Below are 22,016 nucleotides of genomic sequence, written 5' to 3' on the forward strand. Positions count from 1 at the left end.
CACACTGGGTATAGAGATTACTTAAAAATAAAATCTTAAAAAAAAAAAAACAGTTTGGTGCATATAACGATAATAATAGAGATATTAGTTAAACCATAGATAGCATCCACACTGTGTTATGCCCTATTCTAAGCACTTTACCTAGATTAACTCATTTTGCCTTCATATTAGAGTGATGTGGGTAGCATTGCTTCCATTTCACAGGAACAAATTGAGCCTTAGAGAAATGAAGTAGCTTGTAAGATATCACAACCAAAAAGTGAAAGAATTAACTTTAAACCCAAGCAGTCTAACTTGAGAATATGTATTATTCCAGGTTTTTAAATTGTATATACATATTTTTTGAGTTGTGATTCACATAAAATTAACCATTTAAAGTGTACAATTCAGGGGCGCCTGGGTGGCTCAGTTGGTTAAGCGACTGCCTTCGGCTCAGGTCATGATCCCAGGGTCCTGGTATCGAGCCCCACATCGGGCTCCCTGCTCCGCGGGAAGCCTGGGGAAGCCTGCTTCTCCCTCTCCCACTCCGCCTGCTTGTGTTCCCACCCTCCCTGTGTCTCTCTCTGTCAAATACATAAATAAATAAATCTTTAAATAAAATAAAGTGTACAATTCAGTGGCATTTAGTTCATTGTTGTGTAAACATCACCTCTATTTCGTTCCAAAACATTTACATCACCCCCTCTGTAGCCATTAAGCAGTCACTCCCCATTTTACCCATATTCAGTCCCTGAGAAACACTAATCTACTTTTTGTCTCCATGATTTATCTAATCTGGATGCTTCATATGAACGGAATCATACAATATGCTACTTTTTGTGTCTGGCTTGCTCCACTTAAAATGTTTTCAAGGCACACATACTTTGTAGTATGAATCAGTACTTCATCCCTCTATGGTGGAATGATTTTCCTTTGTATGCATATACCACGGTTTGTTTATCCACCCATCTGTTGATGAACATTTGGGTTGTTTCCACCTGCATGAGTCACAGTTCTTCAGAGAAACAGAACAAAGAGGATATGTATATACTTGGTGAGAGATATATTTTAAGGAATTGGCTTATGCAATTGTGGAGACTGGCAAGTTCAAAACCTTCAGGAGAGCCTGGCGGGCTGGAGTCCCAGGGAAGAGCTGACGTTGCAGTCAAGTCTGAAGGGCATCTGCTGGCAGAATTCCTTCTTGCCTGGGGGGAGGTCAGACTTCATTCTAGTAAAGCTTTCAGCTGATTGGATGAGGCCATCCACATCATAGAGGGCAGTCTGCTTTAAAAGTTCACCAATTTGGGCGCCTGGGTGGCTCAGTTGGTTAAGCGACTGCCTTCGGCTCAGGTCATGATCCTGGAGTCTCGGGATCTAGTCCCGTGTTGGGCTCCCTGCTCGGCGGGGGGGTCTGCTTCTCCCTCTGCCCTCTTCCCTCTCCTGCTCTGTCTCTCATTCTCTCTCTCAAATAAATAAATAAAATCTTTAAAAAAAAAAAAAAAAGCTCTTTGACTCTATAATTTCTCCCTCTCTCTTCAATTTCCCTTATACTTTATATGTACACAAAAATCATTGCAATTTTTTTTTAATTTTTTAAAGATTTTTATTTATTTATTTGAGAGAGAGAGAATGAGAGAGAGCACATGAGGGGGGGGGAGGGTCAGAGGGAGAAGCAGGCTCCCCGCCAAGCAGGGAGCCCGATGCGGTACTCGATCCCGGGACTCCAGGATCATGACCTGAGCCGAAGGCAGTCGCTTAACCATCTGAGCCACCCAGGTGCCCCCATTGTCTGCAATTTTTAAGACTCATTTTGAAATGGCCAGGAAGTTCCTGTTAGAGCTTGTTTCAGATCAGGGTAACCCCTCCCCACCCACCACACAGTGAAGCAATCCATGTCCCTCTGCTTAACTGTAGGGCCCCAGTTTTCTCCTGGGCTGGGGCCTCACAGAGCAACACAAACAAAACATAGGGTAAATCATTCAGTCCTTAAATCTGGTCAGTAATTCCTCCTCCCTTCCAGAGAGGACATTTTGAAATAGTTGGGTAGAGAAAGGAATTCAAGGATGCAGTCATTGACACTGGAAAGGTCAATGGGTTGCCATGGGTTGGGCAGTGGGCTGTGGTTGTGGGTTGAATGGTCGCCGTCCCCACAACAGATATGTCTACATCCTCGCCCCTGAAAGCTGAGAATATGACTTTATTTGGGAAAAGGGTTTTGCACATGTAATTAAGTTAATGATCCTGAGATGAGATCATTTTGGATTATCTGGGCCCTAAATCCAATGACAAGTGTCCTTATAAGAGGCACGAAGAGAAGGCCATGGGACCCTGGAGGCCGAGATTGGGGTGCTGTGGTCACAGGCCGAGGAGTGAGGACAGCCACCAGAAGCTGGAAGAAACAAGATACAAGCTCTTTCCTAGAATCCTTGGTGGGAGCATAACCCTGCTGACACCTTCATTTCAGACTTCTAGTCTCCCAAACTGTGAGACAATACATCTCTGCTGCTTTAAGCTCCCCCAGCTTCTGATAATTTGTTAGAGCGGCCGCAGGAAGCTAATACGGTCACATACTAAGGGTCCTCGCTAGGAAAGGCATTTTGGGGAAGCAGGGCCCCTGGATTTCTACCTGTGAAATAATAGGAAATATGTATATTGCTCTCTGCCCTTGGTTCCTGATACAAAGCTCCTAAATCTCTTGGAATTTCCTGAGTAATGGGAGCATCTGACACTGAGCTCCTAAATCCCTTGGAATTTCCTGGAGTGTCTTTTGTTCGAATGAGGCGATTCTTGGGGAGCTCCTAGAGGGAGGCTGGTCCCCAGAAAGACCCAGCTATGATTAAAAGCTTGCAATTTTCAACCCCTCCACACCCCCATCCTCCAGAGACGGGAGAGGGCCTGGAAATGGAGTTAATAATCTATCCTGTCCATATGATGAGGCCTCCATAAAAATCCCAGTAGAATGGGGTTGGGGGCTTCTGGGCTGGTGAGCCTCCATGAACCAGGAGGGTGACACACCCCAACTCCATGAAGACAGAAGCTCCTCCAGATCTCGCCCTAGTACCTCTTCATCCAGCTGTTCATCTGTATCCTTTATCACATCCTTTATTATATCATAAACTGGTAAACAAGTGTTTCCCTGAGTTCTATTAGCTGCTTTAGCATATGATCAAATCCAAAGAGGGGTCATGGGAACCTCAAGTTGTAGCCAAGTCAGACAGAAACTGTGGGCAACCCAGGAACCTACAACTTGCAATTGTCATCTGAAGTGGGGGGTGGCAGTCCCATGAGACGGAGCCTGTAACTTGTAGGGTCTGCACTAACTCTAATCAGTGTCCGAACTGAGTTGAATTGTGGGACCCCCAGCTGGGGGCACAGAGCCTTGCTTGACGTGGAAACAAAATCGCCCACATCCCGCGTCAGACGTGGGACACACAGGGGGAGGATGTCTTTCCAGCACCCCACTCCACGGACTGTTCCTCCTCCTGACACGAGCCAGGCGGCCCCCACGGGATTGTCCACTTCCTACCCCTGTCACATATAGAGTGCGATGTCATTTCAGAAAACACTGGAGAAGGAGGCATGCAGGGCCCAGAAGCCCCAGGCTCACGCCCCCTCAGTCTGGCAGGTGTGTTCTGAAGTTTTTTCTACCTGCCTTTCCTGTTCAGTGGTGTCTCCTCACAGCTGGGAGAATAAGTAAACCGCAGAGGTCTACACTCATTTGTTCATTAGGTCATTCATTTATTCAAGGTGTACTTACTGAGTGTCCCCTTGGGGTCAGGCACTGGGCTGCATCCTGGGCATGCAAAGCTGAATCCAGTGCATGTCTTTAGAGAGACAGAGGCAGAGGGAAACACACAGGTAAATAATGTGTGATAAGGAGCGCCTGGGTGGCTCAGTTGGTTGGGCAGGCTATCTTGATTTCGTCTCAGGTCGTGATCTTGGGGTCCTGGGATCAAGCCCCACTTTGGGCTCCACAGGCAGGGAGTCTGCTTGGAGTTTCTCTCTCTCCCTCTGCCCCTCTCCACACTCGAGGGCACACTCTCTCTCTCCAAAATGAATACATAAATCTTTAAATAATAATAATAATAATGTGTAGTAGGGGCGCCTGGGTGGCTCAGTTGTTAAGTGTCTGCCTTCGGCTCAGGTCATGATCCCGGGGTCCTGGGATCGAGCCCCGCATCGGGCTCCCTGCTCTGCGGGAAGCCTGCTTCTCCCTCTCCCACTCCCCCTGCTTGGGTTCCTTCTCTCACTGTGTTTCTCTCTGTCAAAAAAGAAATAAAATCTTTAAAAATAATAATAATAATAATAATAATGTGTGGGAAGCACATGGGTACCAGAAGTGGGGCTGAGAAGAGGGCCTAACCCAGACTGGAGAGGGAGATTCACAGAAGACTTGGCACTTGTAAGAAGTGGGTTAGTCACAAACCACATATGGCTTTTAAACTTTAAATTAATTAAATAATATTGAAAATTCAGGTTCAGGGGCGCCTGGGTGGCTCAGTCGTTGGGCGTCTGCCTTCGGCTCAGGTCATGATCCCAGGGTCCTGGGATCGAGCCCGCATCGGGCTCCCTGCTCGGCGGGAAGCCTGTTTCTCCCTCTAACTCTCCCCCTGCTTGTGATCCTGCTCTCGCTGTGTCTCTCTCTTTCAAATAAACAAAATCTTTAAAAAAAAAAAAAAAAAGAAAAGAAAATTCAGGTTCCACTAGCCCCATTTCAAGGGCTCAATAGCTACATGTATATTACAGAGCATTTCCATCATTGTAGAAAGTTTTATCGGAAGATGCTGGTCTAGGCTCAGGCTGACAAAAGAGGAGTTATCCAGGATTGGGGGAAGGAAGGATGTCCCCAGAAGTTTCTATAAGACAGCCTTTGGATACTAAACACAGTACCGCTGCTGTGGGAGGTGTCCAGACCAGTTCCTGCCGTGCCTTGCCGGTCATCTTGAATTCCCTGCTAAGGACAACAGGAGAGCGGCTGGAGCATTCAGCCAAGTGAGTAGCCTCATCAGATTTGAATTTTGGACAGTGGATTGGAGGAGGAGCAAGGCAGGAGGCAGGAGGACCCGTCAGGAGACGGTCCCATTCCTCCAGAATCTCGGACCAGCCGAAGTGGTAGCAACGTGGGTGGAGAGAGATTTAGGGCATATGCTGACAGATTGGGGACTGTGGTTCGTGAGGAAGAAGAGGGAACCAAGCTTAGGGCTTGTGCTACGTGGGTGGTGCTAAGCGTTCCCTTTGTCTGGTGTGGAATCTGAGGAAGAGGATGAGAAACCTTTTTCTTCAGTGTTGGTACTTAAGGGAGTGGGCTTCAGTGACCTGGAGGCCCGCGTTCCTCAGTAATACCACAGACCACACTAGAGGGAACACATGGGTTTGAGCCTAAAGAATTCCTGGGGGCAACTGTAGGCAGCTCTGTGGCTCCAGAGCAGGCAGGAGAAGCCTGTTGCTCCCCTTTCTCTCTTTTTCAACCATTCCCCTGATCTTTCACGATGCCGCTCACTCCAAAATGGCTCCCCACCCCCACTGAGTTCAAAATGTCCCGTAAAACAGCTCCACTCAACGTGCACTGTTTTATTCCTGATGGTTCTGTGACGTGGACTCCAGATTCCAAACTCCTCAAATGCCTCTCTTCTTACTTCTTCCACACTCTTCATTTGGTCTGGAATGTCTGTTCCTTTCATTTCTGCCCCTACAGATTTTTTTTTTTTAATTTTATTTATTTATTTGAGAGAGAGAGAGTGAGAGAGAGAAAGAGCACAAGAGGGGGAAGCGGGAGAGGGAGAAGCAGACTCCCCGCCGAGCAGGCAGCCCGATGCGGGACTCGATCCAAGGACTCCAGGATCATGACCTGAGCCGAAGCTCAGTCGCCCAACCAACTGAGCCACCCAGGCGCCCTCTGCCCCTACAGATTTTAACAGCTCTCCCTTATTCCCCTTATTCATAAAACTCTGGTGGACCAGTTGGATTTTTTTGAAACAGATTTTTAAAGTAAAGTTGTAGCTACAAAGTCAAAATATATATGTATTTTACACCAGATCATCCACAATAACCTCACATATCATTTGTGGTGTGTCTACTACATTTTGAAAAATACTACCTCAATCTGCTTATTCAATGTGCTTCTTAAAATTGTTACTTACATAGTTGTCTTATTTTCCCTACTAAACACTCAGCTCCAGACAGCGAATAATATCTTCCTCATTTGGGGGATCCTAAAGCATCTAGCAAAACACCTTATAGGTTCATTGACTATGCATTCTTAAATCAATAAAGCCTCAATTTGCATTAGGCTTTGTGATCAGTAGCTAGGAGTAAAAAAAATCAGTAATAAAATTTGGCCTGAAATTTTTAAGACTATTTCTTTATTTTATTTTTTTCAAAGATTTTATTTATTTATTTGACAGAGAGAGAGAGAGCACAAGCAGGGGGGAGCGCCAGAGGGAGAAGCAGGCTTCCCACTGAGCAGGGAGCCTGATGTGAGACTCAATCCCAGGACCCTGGGATCATGACCTGAACCAAAGACAGATGCTTAACCCACCGAGCCACCCAGACACCCCAGACTACTTTTTTTAGAGAGGTTTTAGCTTCATAGCAAAATTGAGAGGAAGGTACAGAGAGTTCCCATATGCCCCTGCCCCACACATGCACAGCCTCCCCTATCATCAATAGCAGATTTTCAGGGAAATGGAAACCTTTCTTCCTTAATCCTCTGCCTTCCAGAGAATTCTGTAGTCAAAGATAAAGAGAAGGTGATTTGGCAAGAACGTGGAAAAAGGAGGCACGTGTTAGTCATTTGAGAAAAGGGAAACACTCATGTTTACAAGAATCTCAACAGTGTCTGCTCCCACAAAATGAAGAATATTTTCCACTTGTTGAAAAATCCAGCCTGACCATATTAAGGTATTCACCAAGAACATGGACTTTATCTCCCAAGACCTCTTGGATTAGTGGGGGACCTAAGTGAACATGTTCGATGGACACATTTAATTATTAGAAGTTATGAGACTAACAAAGTGTGAGGAGAAAAAGTAGGAGGATGACATTGGAAAGGTAGTTGGGGAACCATCTGTGAAGGGCTTTGTATACTAATCTGAGGAATGTGACCTTTAGCCTAGAGCAGAGGTGGCAAACTTAAAATCCCACAGAGACCAGGCATGTAAATGAGTGAAGCTGACCAGGTAATAGGGAGTGGTGGGGACTGGGGCAAAATGGAGAATGCTTACCCTGTCTCAGGGGAGCAGCTACTCTCAGCTCCAGCTGATTGTTACTATGTGTGATTGTTGGTCCACAACAGCCAGATCTTCCAGTTTTCCAAGAGAGTCTGGAAATCCAGGTTTTTATAGGACGTCCTAAGTTTTTAAAACGTGTGGCCCAAATCCGACTGGCTTTAGAACCCAGTCTGGCTCACAGGCCATATAGCAATCACCGTGGCAGCTTGGAGGGAGTGAATGAAGTTTTTTTTTTAAAAAGGATATGATCCCATCTGTGCTTTAGAAAAATCACATGGTGGTGTGGGAGAGAAATTACAGGGAATAGATTAGAGGAAAGGAAACCAGTCAGGGAACTCTCTCAATAGTTTCCACAGGTGGGAGGTGGCAACAGTCATGGTGAGGTGGGGGGAGTGTGGTTGGGCTGATCTAGAGTCTGGGATTCGGTGGGAAGACCTTTGCTTTAATCAGCGTCTAAAAAGGGGCGCCTGGGTGGCTCTGTCAGTTAAGTGTCTGCCTTCAGCTCAGGTCATGATCGCGGGGTCCTGGGATCAAGTCCCGCATCAGGCTTCTTGCTCAGCTGGGAGCCTGCTTCTCTCTTTCCCTCTGCTGCTCCCCCTACTTGTGCTCTCTCTCTCTGTCAAATAAATCAATAAATAAACTCTTAAAAAAAAATCAGCTTCTGGAAGAAGGAGTATATGCATTCTCTCAACGCATTTCCCGCCCCTGTACCCCTTTCCTGAGCTGGGAGCTGAAAGGCACAGGGCAGATAGATCACCTCTAAAGCCAAAGGATAGGAAATTTTAGCAAAGACTCTGCTCTTGGGTGCAGTCTAATTTTACCCATGATTATTTTAGAGATAGACTCCTTGACCAACTGCCCGACCCTCGCTTGCCCCACCAATGGGCTCTGCACGTAGTTAAAATTAAAAACATATCTATCATTTGGTATTTGGCTTTTTTGAACAGCCAGTGAGAAACTCAGAGCCAAAGCCTCTTTTGCAAACAGCAGAGAGAGGAACTGGCTCCCCAAGAGGCAGTTGTATGGAGACAGACACGTGAGAGGTGACCTCAGATCCACTGCATGGTCTTGCTAGTTATGCAACCGGTCACTTGGGCCCAGGGAAGGATGCAAAGGGCAGGATGTATGAATGGAGGGAAGGAAAGAAGATGTGCCTCACAGAATTTTTCTAACAGCCATCAAGTGCTGTTTTTAGAGCTGTTTTTCCTCCACAGACCCTTCTGAGTTTTGAGTGTTGTCTTTTGGGGTGTGGGCAGAGGAAATGGCTCTGAGGAGCTCTGGAGCAAAGCCTCCCCCTCTGGCACCGCCTGGGAGAGCCCCATGGGATGGGGAGAGAACGGGGCAGTCAGGCAAAAGGTTAGGGGAGGAAAGCAAAGGCAGAGGCCCAGAACGGCTCCAGGAAATGTTTGTATTTCTCCACCGGGAGGGAGGACAAACAAGCTTTTTTCGTGCCTTCTGGGCAGCTTTGCACGCTCCCCAGCACAGGAGTCTGAAGAGCAAGAGTGAGGCTGGAAAGAAAAACCATTCCAGGGCTGGACCCAGCGACACCTCTAGGGCATGAATCTCACCGGACCCGCCTGCCGCACCCCAGAAATGACCACCTGCGTGTCACAGCCCGGCCGTGCTCCGTGCTTCACCTGCTGGGGAGACAGGTAGCGTGGGACAGCCAGCCGAGAAAGGACCTCCCGGAGTCTCTCATTTCCTGGCTGAAGTCCCTGCTCGCCTAGCGGTGGCTGTGTCCACCCACACGTGCAGTCGGGACCTGCATCCCGGGGTGAAGTCAGAAAACCAGCGGCCAGGTGAGTGGGTAGCATTCAGCGGAGCATCTGTGACTTTGCGGGGACTCCCGGGGCCACCCGGCACGCAGAACGCCCCCCCATCCTCTGTCCACCATGGACAACGGGTCGTGCTGCCTCATCGAGGGGGACCCCATCTCCCAGGTGATGCCGCCGCTGCTGATCCTGGCCTTTGTGCTTGGTGCACTGGGCAATGGTGTCGCCCTATGTGGTTTCTGCTTTCACATGAAGACCTGGAAGCCGAGCACTATTTACCTTTTTAACCTAGCTGTGGCCGACTTCCTTCTCATGATCTGCCTGCCCTTCCGGACAGACTACTACTGGAGACATAGGCAATGGGCCTTCGAGGACATTCCCTGTCGGGTGGCCCTCTTCATGCTGGCCATGAACAGGGCGGGGAGCATCATCTTCCTCACAGTGGTGGCCGTGGACAGGTACTTCAAAGTGGTCCACCCCCACCACATGGTGAACACCATCTCCAACCGGACTGCGGCTGGCATCGTCTGTGCCCTTTGGACCATGGTCATCCTGGGGACTCTCTATCTTTTGATGGAGAACCATCTGTGTGTGCATGAGAAGACCATATCTTGCGAGAGCTTCATCATGGAGTCGGCCAACGGCTGGCACGACATCATGTTCCAGCTCGAGTTCTTCCTGCCCCTCGGCATCATCCTGTTTTGCTCCTTCAAGATCGTTTGGAGCCTGAAGCAGAGGCGGCAGCTGGCCAGGCAGACTCGGATGAAGAAGGCTACCCGGTTCATCATGGTGGTGGCCGTTGTGTTCGTCACGTGCTACCTGCCCAGCGTGTCGGCCAGACTCTATTTCCTCTGGACGGTGCCCTCGAGCGCCTGTGACCCCTTGGTCCATGTAGCCCTCCATGTCACCCTCAGCTTCACTTACATGAACAGCATGCTGGACCCCCTGGTGTATTATTTTTCGAGTCCCTCGTTCCCCAAATTCTACACCAAGCTCAAAATCTGCAGTTTGAGACCTAAGAGTCCAGGACGCTCCAAGACCCAGAGGCCGGAAGAGATGGCAATTTCAAACCTCTGTCGCAAGAGTTGTGTCAGCATGGCAAATGGCTTCCAGAGCCAGCCCGACATGCAGTAGGATCTCCAACTGTGCCGAATGGCGCTGAAACAGGCAGACAAAACCAAGGAGGACAGACTGATGACCTAGAAATAGTTCGCGCTAAGGCGGGGAGAGGCTTTGAAAATGCTGCCCTTCCTTAGCTGTATCCTCCTCACTCTGTCTGGAAACGGAATCCAGGTTACTATGCCTTTTTGGAAGGTTCCAGCTGAGAAGTGAGTCCGTTGCCTTTCTATGACCCGATTACAATGACGGGACAAGACGTGCATGAAATGGGGCTTGTGTGTATCCGATGGGGCCATGGGAAGAGCCCGGCTCCTGTGTAGTTTTAAACGGCTGAGGAAACAGGCATCAATGTGTAAACCAGTCATGTTCTTTCTCTGGGGGAATCGGTGAACTTAATGACTTAGCAGTATTTCCCATCCTCTGACCTTAAGTCGTTATTTTGGAAAGCAGACACCAGAGTAAGTCAATAGCTTTATTTCAGGCTGAGTGAGGCTCTTTAGAGGGGGATGTCTTGATCCTGATGATTGTCATCTTCACAGGGCCCCTCGGTACGATTCTGATTTCTCAGTAGCCCAAGAAGAACGGCAGCAAAACAATCTGCTCTTCTCAGAGCTCCACATTTTTCTGCAAGTCTTTGCATTTCAGAGGAGGTGCTGGGGGCTGTGCTTACCTGCCCTGATTTTTCCAGTGGGAGCTGAGTGCTTGGAAAAAAATCCTGTTGGCCTTTGGGAAGTGCTGAGTCCAGTATGATTCCTTTTGACCGCTTGTTATGTGACTATGAGTTGAGATTATTTAGTCATTCATTCTCCAAGTATCCACTGCATGCATATTCTGTGCTGGGCACTGTGGTAGTATCCCTTTTACCTGGAGGGTCCTTAGTCAATTCCTGTGTGACAGCAAAGTATTTTGGGGGAGGGCAAACAGAGAGGTTAACACTCTCACCCCCTCAGTGAATATAGTTTCTAGACCTGTTCATGGCAAACATCAGTATATTCCTCTTGTTTCAGGCTTCTGTACAAACACCCAAGGGTGGAAAGGGTAATGTCCCTTACGCACATGAATTTCCCACACATGTACCTGGGGCCCTCAAAACTAGATGATTCTATGGAATGATAGGCTGCCTCTGCCCTGTACTGGGGGGAAGGAGGCCAAGCCAACCTTAGCTCTGTTCTCAAGCCACAAGAGTGCTGAGAATCGTTCTTGGCTCTTTTGTTTACACTTTCTCAAATTTCCAGGGTACTCTCTGCACCAGATGACCTTCCCAGCTTTTAGTTCTTTGGGCCTTAAAACACCCCTATCGGCTGTCTTTTCTATTCCCTTTTGCAGAGACACCGCACAGCCCAGTGATGAAAAGTATTGGCTCTGGAAAGTTCGACGAACCTAAATTTGAATCCCAACTCAACCACTTAACTAGCTGTGTGATCTGGGGGCAGATTTTATTTCAACACTCAGCTTCCATTTCCTCATATGTCAAGCAGGAGGAACAATAATGTGGATTTCAAGAGGTTGGTGGGGAGATTCCACGAACGTAAGCTCCCGAAGCATAGGGATTCTGTTCACTGTTACGTCCTCCCCAGGGCCTAGAAGAATGCCGACACATAGTAGGTGCTCAATAGATAATTGAATGAATAAACAAGTGTAGGCAAAGCATGAGGTGCTGTGTCTGGCAGGAAGGACTGAATATTATGACTTCTGACATTAATGCAGTTTGCACACAAAGATGCTGAGGCAAAGAAGTCATTTCCCTCAGGGTTCAGAGTCCCTGAGTAGCTGCTCTTTTATCACTACCCGAATTTCCCCGCTCCCCAGCTTCCTGGGAAGGAGTGGAAGCAGGATTTTTATCCGCATCAAAGAGCCATATATCCTCCTGAAAGAAATCTGTGGAAGCTCACACTTCTGCTTTGGATTCTATCCCTGCTCATAATTCTTTCCCGGACTGCTCCTCCTTTGTTGCTTCATGTTAATAAAAATGGTTTCCTAAAGCAAGGCCACATCCTGTGTGTGATTCGTGAAGACTTTACCCTCCAAGGAAAAAGAGTGTAAAAAGTCCAGAAGCTCAGGGTAAGCAGAGGTTCTCACAAAAAAAACAAAACAAAAACAAAACAGCAAGAACAAACAAAAAAGAGGGAAAAATGAAAAACCCAAACATAGTTTAGGCTCCAATTTCTCTTCCCTTTTTAAATTCACAGAATGTGATGGAAAAAAAATCTTATCAAGTGTTCTTCAGAAACTGTAAGGACGAGGATTACAGCTTTGTTTGAGTCAACACAGGACCCTTTTGAGCTCATCCATGAAGCTAGGGCCCTAAATTTTATATATGTATTTATACACACACACACACACACACACACGGGTTGAGATGGAGTAGAACAAACAGATGGGTTCACATATGGACCTAACCATATTCACTTTCCAGTGATGATACAATAGGAGTAGGAAGGGGTTAATATTTTATCCCTTGAAAAGATTCATTCATTCATTCATTCATTCATTCATTCATTCCATCTTTCAAGGAACATTTATTAGGCACCAGCTCTGTACCAGGCACAGTAGAAACACAAGTGGAAAACACAGCCCCTGATCCTGTGGGTTCTATTGTAGAAACCAAGGGAAAAAATCAAATCACCATTCAGAGTAACTGTGTGAATGTGGTAAGCATAGGGGTCTGCAGGAGAGCCCAAGGGCTTCATCCTGACCTTGGGGGTTAGGGAGGGCTTCTCAGAGGAAGTGACTCCTGAACTTAGCCCTGAAGATTGCAAAGGAGGCAACCAGATGACTCAGTGGGGAAAGGTATCCTAGTGAGAGAGAGTGTGGTGAGAAAGGTCCCTTGGAAGCTGCGGGAAGGTCAATGGGAAAAGAATGAAAGGTCCTGGGCGGTCTGAGGCAATCGGGGAAGAGGTGAAGCCATGAGATCCACTGCGGAGAGAAGGTCTATTCACAATTCCTTTTTTTTTTTTTTTTTAGAGAAGGAGCGAGGGAGGGGCAGAGGGAGAGAGACAAACTCAAGGAGACTCCCTGCTGAGTGTGGAGCCCCACATGGGACTCGATCTCACAACCCTGAGATCACAACCTAAGCTGAAACCAAGAGTCGAATGCTTAACCAACTGAGCCACCCAGGCACCCCTCACAACTCTTCTTGCTGGAAGATTCAGGACTAACCTTTCAGATTCTTTGCTTTTTAAAAAAAGAACTAAATTTCTTTAATTATCAAAGGCAGATATGTTTTTGATCAGAATTAAAAGAACATGCAAATATATAAAGAAGTGAAGTCTTCCTTCCATTCCCCTTAATCTCATTACCTAGAAGTGATAACACTTGCACACAGATGATGAATCTCATTTTGTGTTGCTGAAGCGGGATACACAGAAAGATAGTTTTGCAAGGTATTTTTGTCATGAATAGCTTCTCACATCAGAACAGAGATCAAATTCATGGTCTTTAACTCTATTTCATTGTATAAACAAACCACATATGGTTTATCTAACCAATGCCTATTTATTTATTTATTTATTTATTTATTTATTTATTTATTTGAGAGAGAGAGGGAGAGAGAATGCAGGGGGAGGGGCAGAAGGAGAGGGAGAGAGAGAATCCTAAGCAGACTCCCCGCTGAGCGTGGAGCCCGACTCAGGGCTCGATCCGTGACCCTGAGATCGCGACCTGAGTGGAAACCAAGAGTCAGATGCTCAACTGACTGAGCCACCCAGGCGTCCCAACCAATGGCCTTTTAATGGACATTTAAGTGATTTCCAATTTTCCCTTTTGCCACCATGCTATGGTGAATAATCTGAATGATGTATCTTTGGGCACATGTGCTAGAGTTTTCGAAGGAAGATTCGGAGACGTGGAAGTGCTGGGTCAAAGGACAGGTGTACTGGGTGAGGCGGTGCGTGCGCTGGCTGAGAGTGTAGACCCTGGAGACCGACCATCTGGGTTCAAATCATATCTCCTTTACTTACTCGCTGTGTGGCCTCAGGCAAGTTACTTAACCTCTCAGTGCTTTACTTTCCTTCTCTGTAAAATGGGGACAAGAATAGTACCTGCCCATAGGGTTGTTGTGAGTACTAAATGAATTTAGATGAATAAAGCACCTAGAATAGTACCTGACGTAAACACTAAAAAAAAAAACAAAAACAAAAACAAACCAACGTCGTACTCTTTTAAAGCGATGAAGTCCAATAATCAATTTTGTTATCGTTGTTTGTGTGTTTGGAGTTATGCAAAGGAAGGTTTGCCTAAGACAAGGTTGTGAAGGCTCACTCTTACGGTTTTCGTCTAAGAGTTTTGTCTTACATTTAGGTCTGTAATCCATTTTTAGTTAACTTTTGTGTTTGGAGCAAAGAAGGGATCTGACTTCATTCTTTTGCATGTGGCTATTCAGTTGTCCCAGCAGCACTGATTAAAAAGACTATTCGTTTCCCCACTGATTTATTTTAGAACCCTTATTGAAAATCAGCTGACCACAAAGGCAAAAGTTTATTTTGGGACTGTCAATCGTTCCCTATTGATTTACATGTCTTTTCTTATGCCAGAAGCCCACTGTCTTGATGACTGTAAAGTGTCTGAATCGGGAAGTGTGAGTTCATCTTTCTTCTTCTTTTTCAAGATTATTTGATTATTCTGGTTTGTCCTTAGGTTTTTTTACATGAAATTCAACACTATATTTCAAAACCCTGAAATATGGTTATCTCTCTCTTTTTTTATTTTATTTTATTTTATTTTAAGATTTTATTTATTTATTTGACAGAGAGAGAGACAGCAAGAGAGGGAACACAAGCAGGGTCAGAGGGAGAGGGAGAAGCAGGCTTCCCGTGGAGCAGGGAGCCTGATGTGGGGCTCGATCCCAGGACCCTGGGATCATGACCTGAGCCGAAGGCAGACCCTTAACCGACTGAGCCACCCAGGCGCCCATCTCTCTCTCTTTTTAAAAGATTTTATTTATTGGGGCACCTGGGTGGCTCAGTCGGTTAAGGGTCTGCCTTTGGCTCAGGTCATGATCTCAGGATCCTGGGTTCAAGCCCAGAGTCGTCGTGTCCCCCCCGCCCCCGCCCCCCTGCGTCAGCCGGGAGCCTGTTTCTCCCTCTCCCCACCCCACTCACTCTCGCTCAAATAAATTTTATTTGAGAGAGAGAAAGAAAGAGAGAATGCTCCTGCATGCACATGACTTGAGGGGAAGGGCAGAGGGAAAGGAAGCAGCAGGCTCCCCGCTGAGCAGGGGGAAGACTCTGAACTCTATCTCAGGACCCTGGGATCATGACCTGAGCTGAAGGCAGACGCTTAACCGATTGAGCCCCCCAGGCACACTCTCTTCTTTTTTCTTTTCAAAGTTCTCTGCCAGCTGGTAAGGCCAGCTTCCTCTCTATTTCTTTACTACTTCTCAGTTTCTCCTTCATCTTCCGTAGTGGTCCAGAGGTTTATTTCCCACCAGCCAAGTGTCCCAATTCAGAGTTACTTACGGCCTGCAGGGGCAAATCTCCCACAATGCCCCCGATGAACGACACTTCCCATACTCCCACCCTCATGTGACCCCTCCTGGTGGAATATGGACCAGCTCTATGACTCTTTTTAACCCACAGAATGTGCTGAAAGTGCGGTTTCCAAGCCCAGGCCGTAAGAAGTTCTGTTTGTCCGTTTTTTGAAAGCCTTGAGAAGCTTCATAAGAAGCCCAGCCTACCCTGTGGAAAGAACACTCAAAGAGGCCACATAGGCAGATACAAGCCATATGGAGAGGGAGGCAAGGCCAGGGGTCCCAGGGTCCTGCTTGAGCCTAGCTGCCCCCAGACAAGAAATGGCCAGCTGAGCCAGTCAACTCATAGGATCAGGAAAGATAATACAACCGTGGTTGTTTCAAGCCACTGAACTTTGTGGTGGTTTGCTACATGGCAACAGATAACTAAAACACAAATCCCAGCTAAGTCCAAGACAAACAGGGAAAACTTAACCTAAGTCTTGGTTTTCTAATCTGTAATGAAAATGATGGTGAGGATAATCATAGAACACCACTCACAGGGTTTTTGTGAGGATTAAATGAGATCACGCACGCAAATCTCTTAGCACAATACCTGGCACAAAGCAGACAGATGATAAATAATAGCATTTTTTTTTTTTAAGATTTTATTTTTAAGTCATCTCTATACCCAACTCGGGGCTCGAACTCACAACCCAGAGATCAAGAGTCGCGTGCTCCACCAACTGACCCAGCCAGGGGCGCCTCGTTGTTATCATTTTTAATTTAAAAAAATTATTCAGTCCAGTTCAGTGGCTGTGATAAGATAACTAGGCATAAAGATTCAAGTTAAATGTGAAAGTCACAGATTCCAAGTGGACTTTCCACAAAACCCGGTGGGATCACTCACTTCCTTAGCTGTTGAAATGATTCATCACAAGTTTCTATACAATCATGCGCCAGTAAGAAAAAACATAAATACATACAAGAAGGACACAAACAAGACAAAACCTGCCCTCGGCACAGCGGGAAGACCGGAAATTCCACAGCAGGCACCAGAATCCAGGGAGGCCGAAATTTATATTCAGTCTGAGTGGTGGTGAACTTTCGGTTATCATCATAGAATGAGCTGGAAGATTATCTAACCCCTCAATTTATTTATTTTTTTCAAATATTCTATTTTATTTATTTGAGAGAGAGAGAGAGTACGCGAGTTGGGGGAAGGGCAGAGGGAGAGACAGAAGCAGGCTCCCGGATGAGCAGGGAGCCCGATGCGGGGCTCGAACCCAGGGCTCCAGGATCATGACTTGAGCCGAAGGCAGATGCTTAACGACTGAGCCACCCAGGCACCCCTAATCCCTCAATTTATACATGAAGAAGCTTGGGGGCTAAGAGGGTTCACGGTAGTTGACGACAGCTCCAGACCAAGCATCCAGGCCTCCAGCTTTTCTTTTTTTCAAACTTAACAATATTTGTTGTTCTTTCCTAATTTTACCCATGACTGTTGTTTTTATTTTTATTTTATTTATTTATTTTTAAGTAGGCTCCATGCCCAACATGGGGCTTGAACTCATGACCCTGAGATCAAAGAAGCAGATACTCTACCAACTGAGCCAGCCAGGTGTCCCAACAACTGTTTTAAATACACACACACACACAAACACACAAATATTATAAAACTGTAAAACTTAGAAGGGGAGGGTACCTCGCAAATTCCAGCTCCCGGAAATAAATACTGTCAATAGTCAGTTTTTCTGACTCTTACTTAATAAAGTTAATAAAGATCCTTAGGTTTGAATATCGCCAACAAATCTACATTCATCCAAGAAGGAAGCAGGATATTCACAGGCAGCAAGGACAGGAAACAAATACCAACCATCTCACTAGTGCTTTAATACACCCACAGGAGATGATCTCAATCCAGTGCAGCCTTACAAATGAGGCAATAGTGTCATAAGAGTCCATGTAGTTTCATGGTTAGGGACACAGGCTTTGAAGCCAGTGCTAGATTCAGACCCAGGGCTCTGCTCTCACTGGCTGGGGTGGCCCTGAATCTTACCAACCTCTCTGCGCTTCACTTCCCTCATTTTGAAATCAGAATCAGTAATGAGCCCCACTTTGTGGACTGCAGTCAGGGGAAAACACGATCATGGATTTAAAACATTTGCACATGGGTGGCTCAGTCGGTTAAGCATCCGCCTTCAGCTCAGGTCATGATCCCAGGGTCCTGGAATCGAGTCCCGTGTCGGGCTCTTTGCTCAGCGGGGAGCTTGCTTCTCCCTCTGCCTGACGCTCCCCCTGCTCATGCTCTCTCGCTCTCTTTCTCCCTCTGATAAATAAATAAATAAAATCTTTTAAAAAAATAAAATAAAGCATTTATGCATGGGGTCTGCAATATTGGAAGCTCTCTGTAATGTACGAGTTAACATCACTTTAACTTCTTTTTTTTTAATTGAGGAATAATTGACATAAAACATTACACTGGTTTCAGGTACAACATAAAGATTTGATATTTGTGTATATTGAGAAATGATCACCACAATGAGTCTAGTTAACTCTGTCATTGTACATAGTTACAGAATTTTTTCTTGTGCTGAGGACTTTTAAGATTTACTCTCTTCGCAACTTTCAAATATGCAATACAGTATTATTAGCTAAAGTCACCATGGTGTACATTACATGCCAAGAACTTATTTATTTTATAACTGGAGGTTTGTACCTTTGGACTCCCTTCGCCCATTTTGCCCACCCTCCACCCCCTGCCTCTAGCAACCACCAATCTGTTCTCTGTATCTATGAGCTTTTTTTTATGACTCCATATGTAAGAGAGATCATAGGGTATTTACCTTTTTCCATCTGACTTATTTCCCTTAGCATAATACCCTCACAGTCCATCTATGTTGTCACAAATGGTAAGATTGCATTCTTTTTTATGGTTCAATAATATTCCATATATATATATATATATATATATATATACACTTTTTTTAACCCATTCATCTGCCTATGGACACTTAGGTGTTTTCCATATCTTGGCTATTGTGAATAATGCTACAAGGAACATGGGCGTGCAGATCCCTCTTCAAGTTAATGTTTTCGTTTTCTTCGGATAAATACCCAGAGGTGGGATTGCTGGATGGTATGGTATTTCTTTTTTTAATTTTTTGAGAAAACTCCATACTGTTTCCCCCAGTGGCTGCACCAATATCCATTCCCACCAACAGCGCAACAGGGTTCCCCTTCCTCCACAGCCTTGCCAACACCTGTTATTTCTTGCCTTCTTGATAATAGCCATTCTAACAGCTGTGAGGTGATATTACATCTTGGTATAGATTTACATTTCCCTGATGATTAGTGATGTTGAGCATTTTTCATGTACCTATTTGTCATCCATATGTTTTCTTTAGAAAAAATGTCTATTCAGATTCTCTGTCCTTTTTTTAATAAAACTGTTTTGCTATTAAGTTGTATGAATTATTTGTATATTTTGGATGTTAATCCCTTACCAGATATATAATTTGCAAATATTTTCTCCCATTCAGTATCTTGCCTTTTCATTTTGTTAATGGTTTCCTTTGCTGTGCAGAAGCTTTTTAGTTTGATATAGTCCCACTTGTTCATTTGTGCTTTTTTGTCTTTGCCTTTGGTATCAAATCCAAAGAAATCATTACGAAGACCAAGGTCAAGGAGTTTAGTGCCTATGTAGGGAGTTTTATGGTTTCAGGTCACACGTTCCAGTCTTTAATCTATTTTAAGTTAAATGTTTTTTAAGATTTATTTATTTTAGGGGCGCCTGGGTGGCTCAGTCGTCAGGCGTCTGCCTTCGGCTCAGGTCATGATCCCAGGGTCCTGGGATCGAGCCCCGCATCGGGCTCCCTGCTCAGCGGGAAGCCTGCTTCTCCCTCTCCCACTCCCCCTGCTTGTGTTCCCTCTCTCGCTGTATCTCTCTCTGTCAAATAAATAAATCTTAAAAAAAAAAAAAAGATTTATTTTAAATAGAGCGAGAGAGCGCTTGTGCGCGTGCGCACGTGAGTGCAGGGAGGAGCAGAGGGAGAGAATCTTCAAGCAGACTCCCTGCTGAACGGGGAGCCTGAGGCAGGGCTGAATCCCACAACCCATAAGATCATGACCTGCGCAGAAACCAAGAGTTGGACACCTAACAACTGAGCCACCCAGGCGCCCCTTTTTAAAGTTAATTTTTGTGTATGGAGGGAAGGAGGGAGGGAAAAAATAAGTTAATTTTCATGTATAATGTAATTTGCATGTGGCTGTCCAGTTTTCCCAGTACCATCTATTGAAAAGGTTGTCCTTTCCCCAGTATCTTGGCTCCTTTGTTGTAAATTAATTGACCATATTTGCATGGGTTTATTCTGGGCTCTCTGTTCCATTCCATTGATCTATATGTCTGTTTTTATGCCAACACCATACTGTTTTGATTACTATAGCTTTGGTATATAGCTTGAAATCAGGAGTGTAATGACTCTAGCTTTGTTCTTCTTTCCCAAGATCGCTTTGGCTACTTGGGGTCTTTTGTGATTCTGTACACAAAATTATTATTTTTTTCTATTGAATTATTTGTTCTATTCTACAAAAAAGTGCTACTGGAATTTTTGTTCTATTTCTACAAAAAAATAAATTATTGTTCTATTTCTACAGAAAATGCTATTGGAATTTTGATAGAGAGCGCATTGAATCTGTAGATTTCTTTGGGTAGTATAGACATTTTAACAATATTTGTTCTTCCAATCCATCAGCATGGAATTTGTCTTTCCATTTTTTTGTGTCTTCTTCAATGTCTTTCATCAATGTCTTATAGTTTTCAGGGTACAGGTATTTCACCTCCTTGGCTAAATTTATTCCTGTGTATATTATTCTTTTTTAAAAAAGATTTTATTTATCTATTTGATAGAGCGGGAGAGAGCATAAGCAGGGGGAGCGGCAGAAGGAGAGGGAGAAGCAAGCTTCCTGCTGAGCAGGGAGCTTGACGCAGGGCTCGATCCCAGGACCCCGGGATCACAACTTGAGCTGAAGGCAGATGCTTAACTTGCTAAGCCAGGCAGGCGCCCCCAGTTTCCTTTTTTTTTTTTAAAGATTTTATTTATTTATTTATTAGAGAGCGAGCGAGAGAGAAACAGCATGAGAGAGGAGAGGGTCAGAGGGAGAAGCAGGCCCCCCGCTGAGCCGGGAGCCCGATGTGGGACTCGATCCCGGGACCCTGGGATCATGACCTGAGCCAAAGGCAGTCACTTAACCAACTGAGCCACCCAGGCGCCCCCCAGTTTCCTATTTTTAACTCAAAGTAGAAGCAACACATTTTAGAACCTCTTGCTCAGCAAGGATCATAGCCAAAATATTAAAGGATAGAAATGTTCCATAGGGTTACACCCAATTATACTAAAAAGCAAAGAAATGATGTGTGAAATGGTGATCTGCTGTGAGGCAGAGTTCAAAGTCCTCAAAGGTCCCATCCCTTTAAGTTTAATTTCCTGAAAATAGAGGCTTTTAAAATATCATGCACATGCACTTAGTGGGGCGAGGCTGTGGGTGGGGGGACAGGAGGATACAGGAACTCTCTGTACTTTCTGCTCAATTTTGCTGTGAATCTAAAACTCTAAAAAAAATAACGCTTATTGATTTTTAAGAATCACATACTTTAAGGGCGCCTGTGTGGTGCTGTCGGTTGAGCATCTGACTCTCAGTTTCAGCTCGGGTTGAGATCTCAGGGTCATGAGATCAAGCCCCACTTCAGGCTCCACGCTCAGCACAGAGTCCGCTTGAGAGTCTCTCTCCCTCTGCCCCTCCCACTCGTGCTCTCTCTCTCTGAAATAAATAAATAAATCTTTAAAAAAATAAAAAGAGGGGCGCCTGGGTGGCTCAGTCGTTAAGCGACTGCCTTCGGCTCAGGTAATGGTCCCAGGGTCCTGGGATCGAGCCCCGCATCGGGCTCCCTGCTCCGCAGGAAGCCTGCTTCTCCCTCTCCCACTCCCCCTGCTTGTATTCCCTCTCTCGCTGTCTCTCTCTAAGTAATAAAATATTTTAAAAAATAAATAAAAATCACATACTTCAAAATAAATTGCTTACTTGAGCACAGAAGCCTATCAAAGTCTAACACAAACAAACAGAAACTCAGTTTATTGTAACATACCACTGGCAATCCAAACCAGGTTCAAGTTTTCAAACATCTTATGAAATTGTATGCTGTTCTCAAGTATCTTTTCTCCTTTTTCCTAACTAGAGCTTAATTGCAAAGTTCTGGTGTGGAAAAGCAATCCGTGTTTGTACAGAGAATATAGCAGGGAAGCATCAAATGCAACACGTCTGTCCTCATAAAATAGACAGTCACTGTCTCCTTGGTGTTTCCAAAGAAATCATATACATGTTACTGTTTCTTAAGTCATATGCATGCTAATACTACATAGTCGTTTTTTTTTTTTTTTAAAGATTTTATTTATTTATTTGACACAGAGAGAC

General features: G+C 45.3%; 1 protein-coding gene across 1 annotated transcript; it reads left to right on the top strand.

Moving 5' to 3' along the window:
* The first annotated feature begins 8,294 nt into the window (after nucleotides 1–8,294).
* Nucleotides 8,295–12,081, top strand: HCAR1 (hydroxycarboxylic acid receptor 1). The gene has a single exon (XM_045887752.3). The coding sequence runs from the start codon at nucleotides 9,101–9,103 to the stop codon at nucleotides 10,112–10,114; it is 1,014 nt and encodes a 337-aa protein (XP_045743708.1). The 5' UTR covers nucleotides 8,295–9,100; the 3' UTR covers nucleotides 10,115–12,081.
* The last annotated feature ends 9,935 nt before the right edge of the window (nucleotides 12,082–22,016 follow it).

This window comes from Mirounga angustirostris, unplaced genomic scaffold (genome assembly GCF_029215605.1).
Source record: "Mirounga angustirostris isolate CCGP_5_RB_7025 unplaced genomic scaffold, mMirAng1.0.hap1 SCAF_14, whole genome shotgun sequence".
Classification (NCBI taxonomy): Eukaryota; Metazoa; Chordata; class Mammalia; order Carnivora; family Phocidae; genus Mirounga; species Mirounga angustirostris.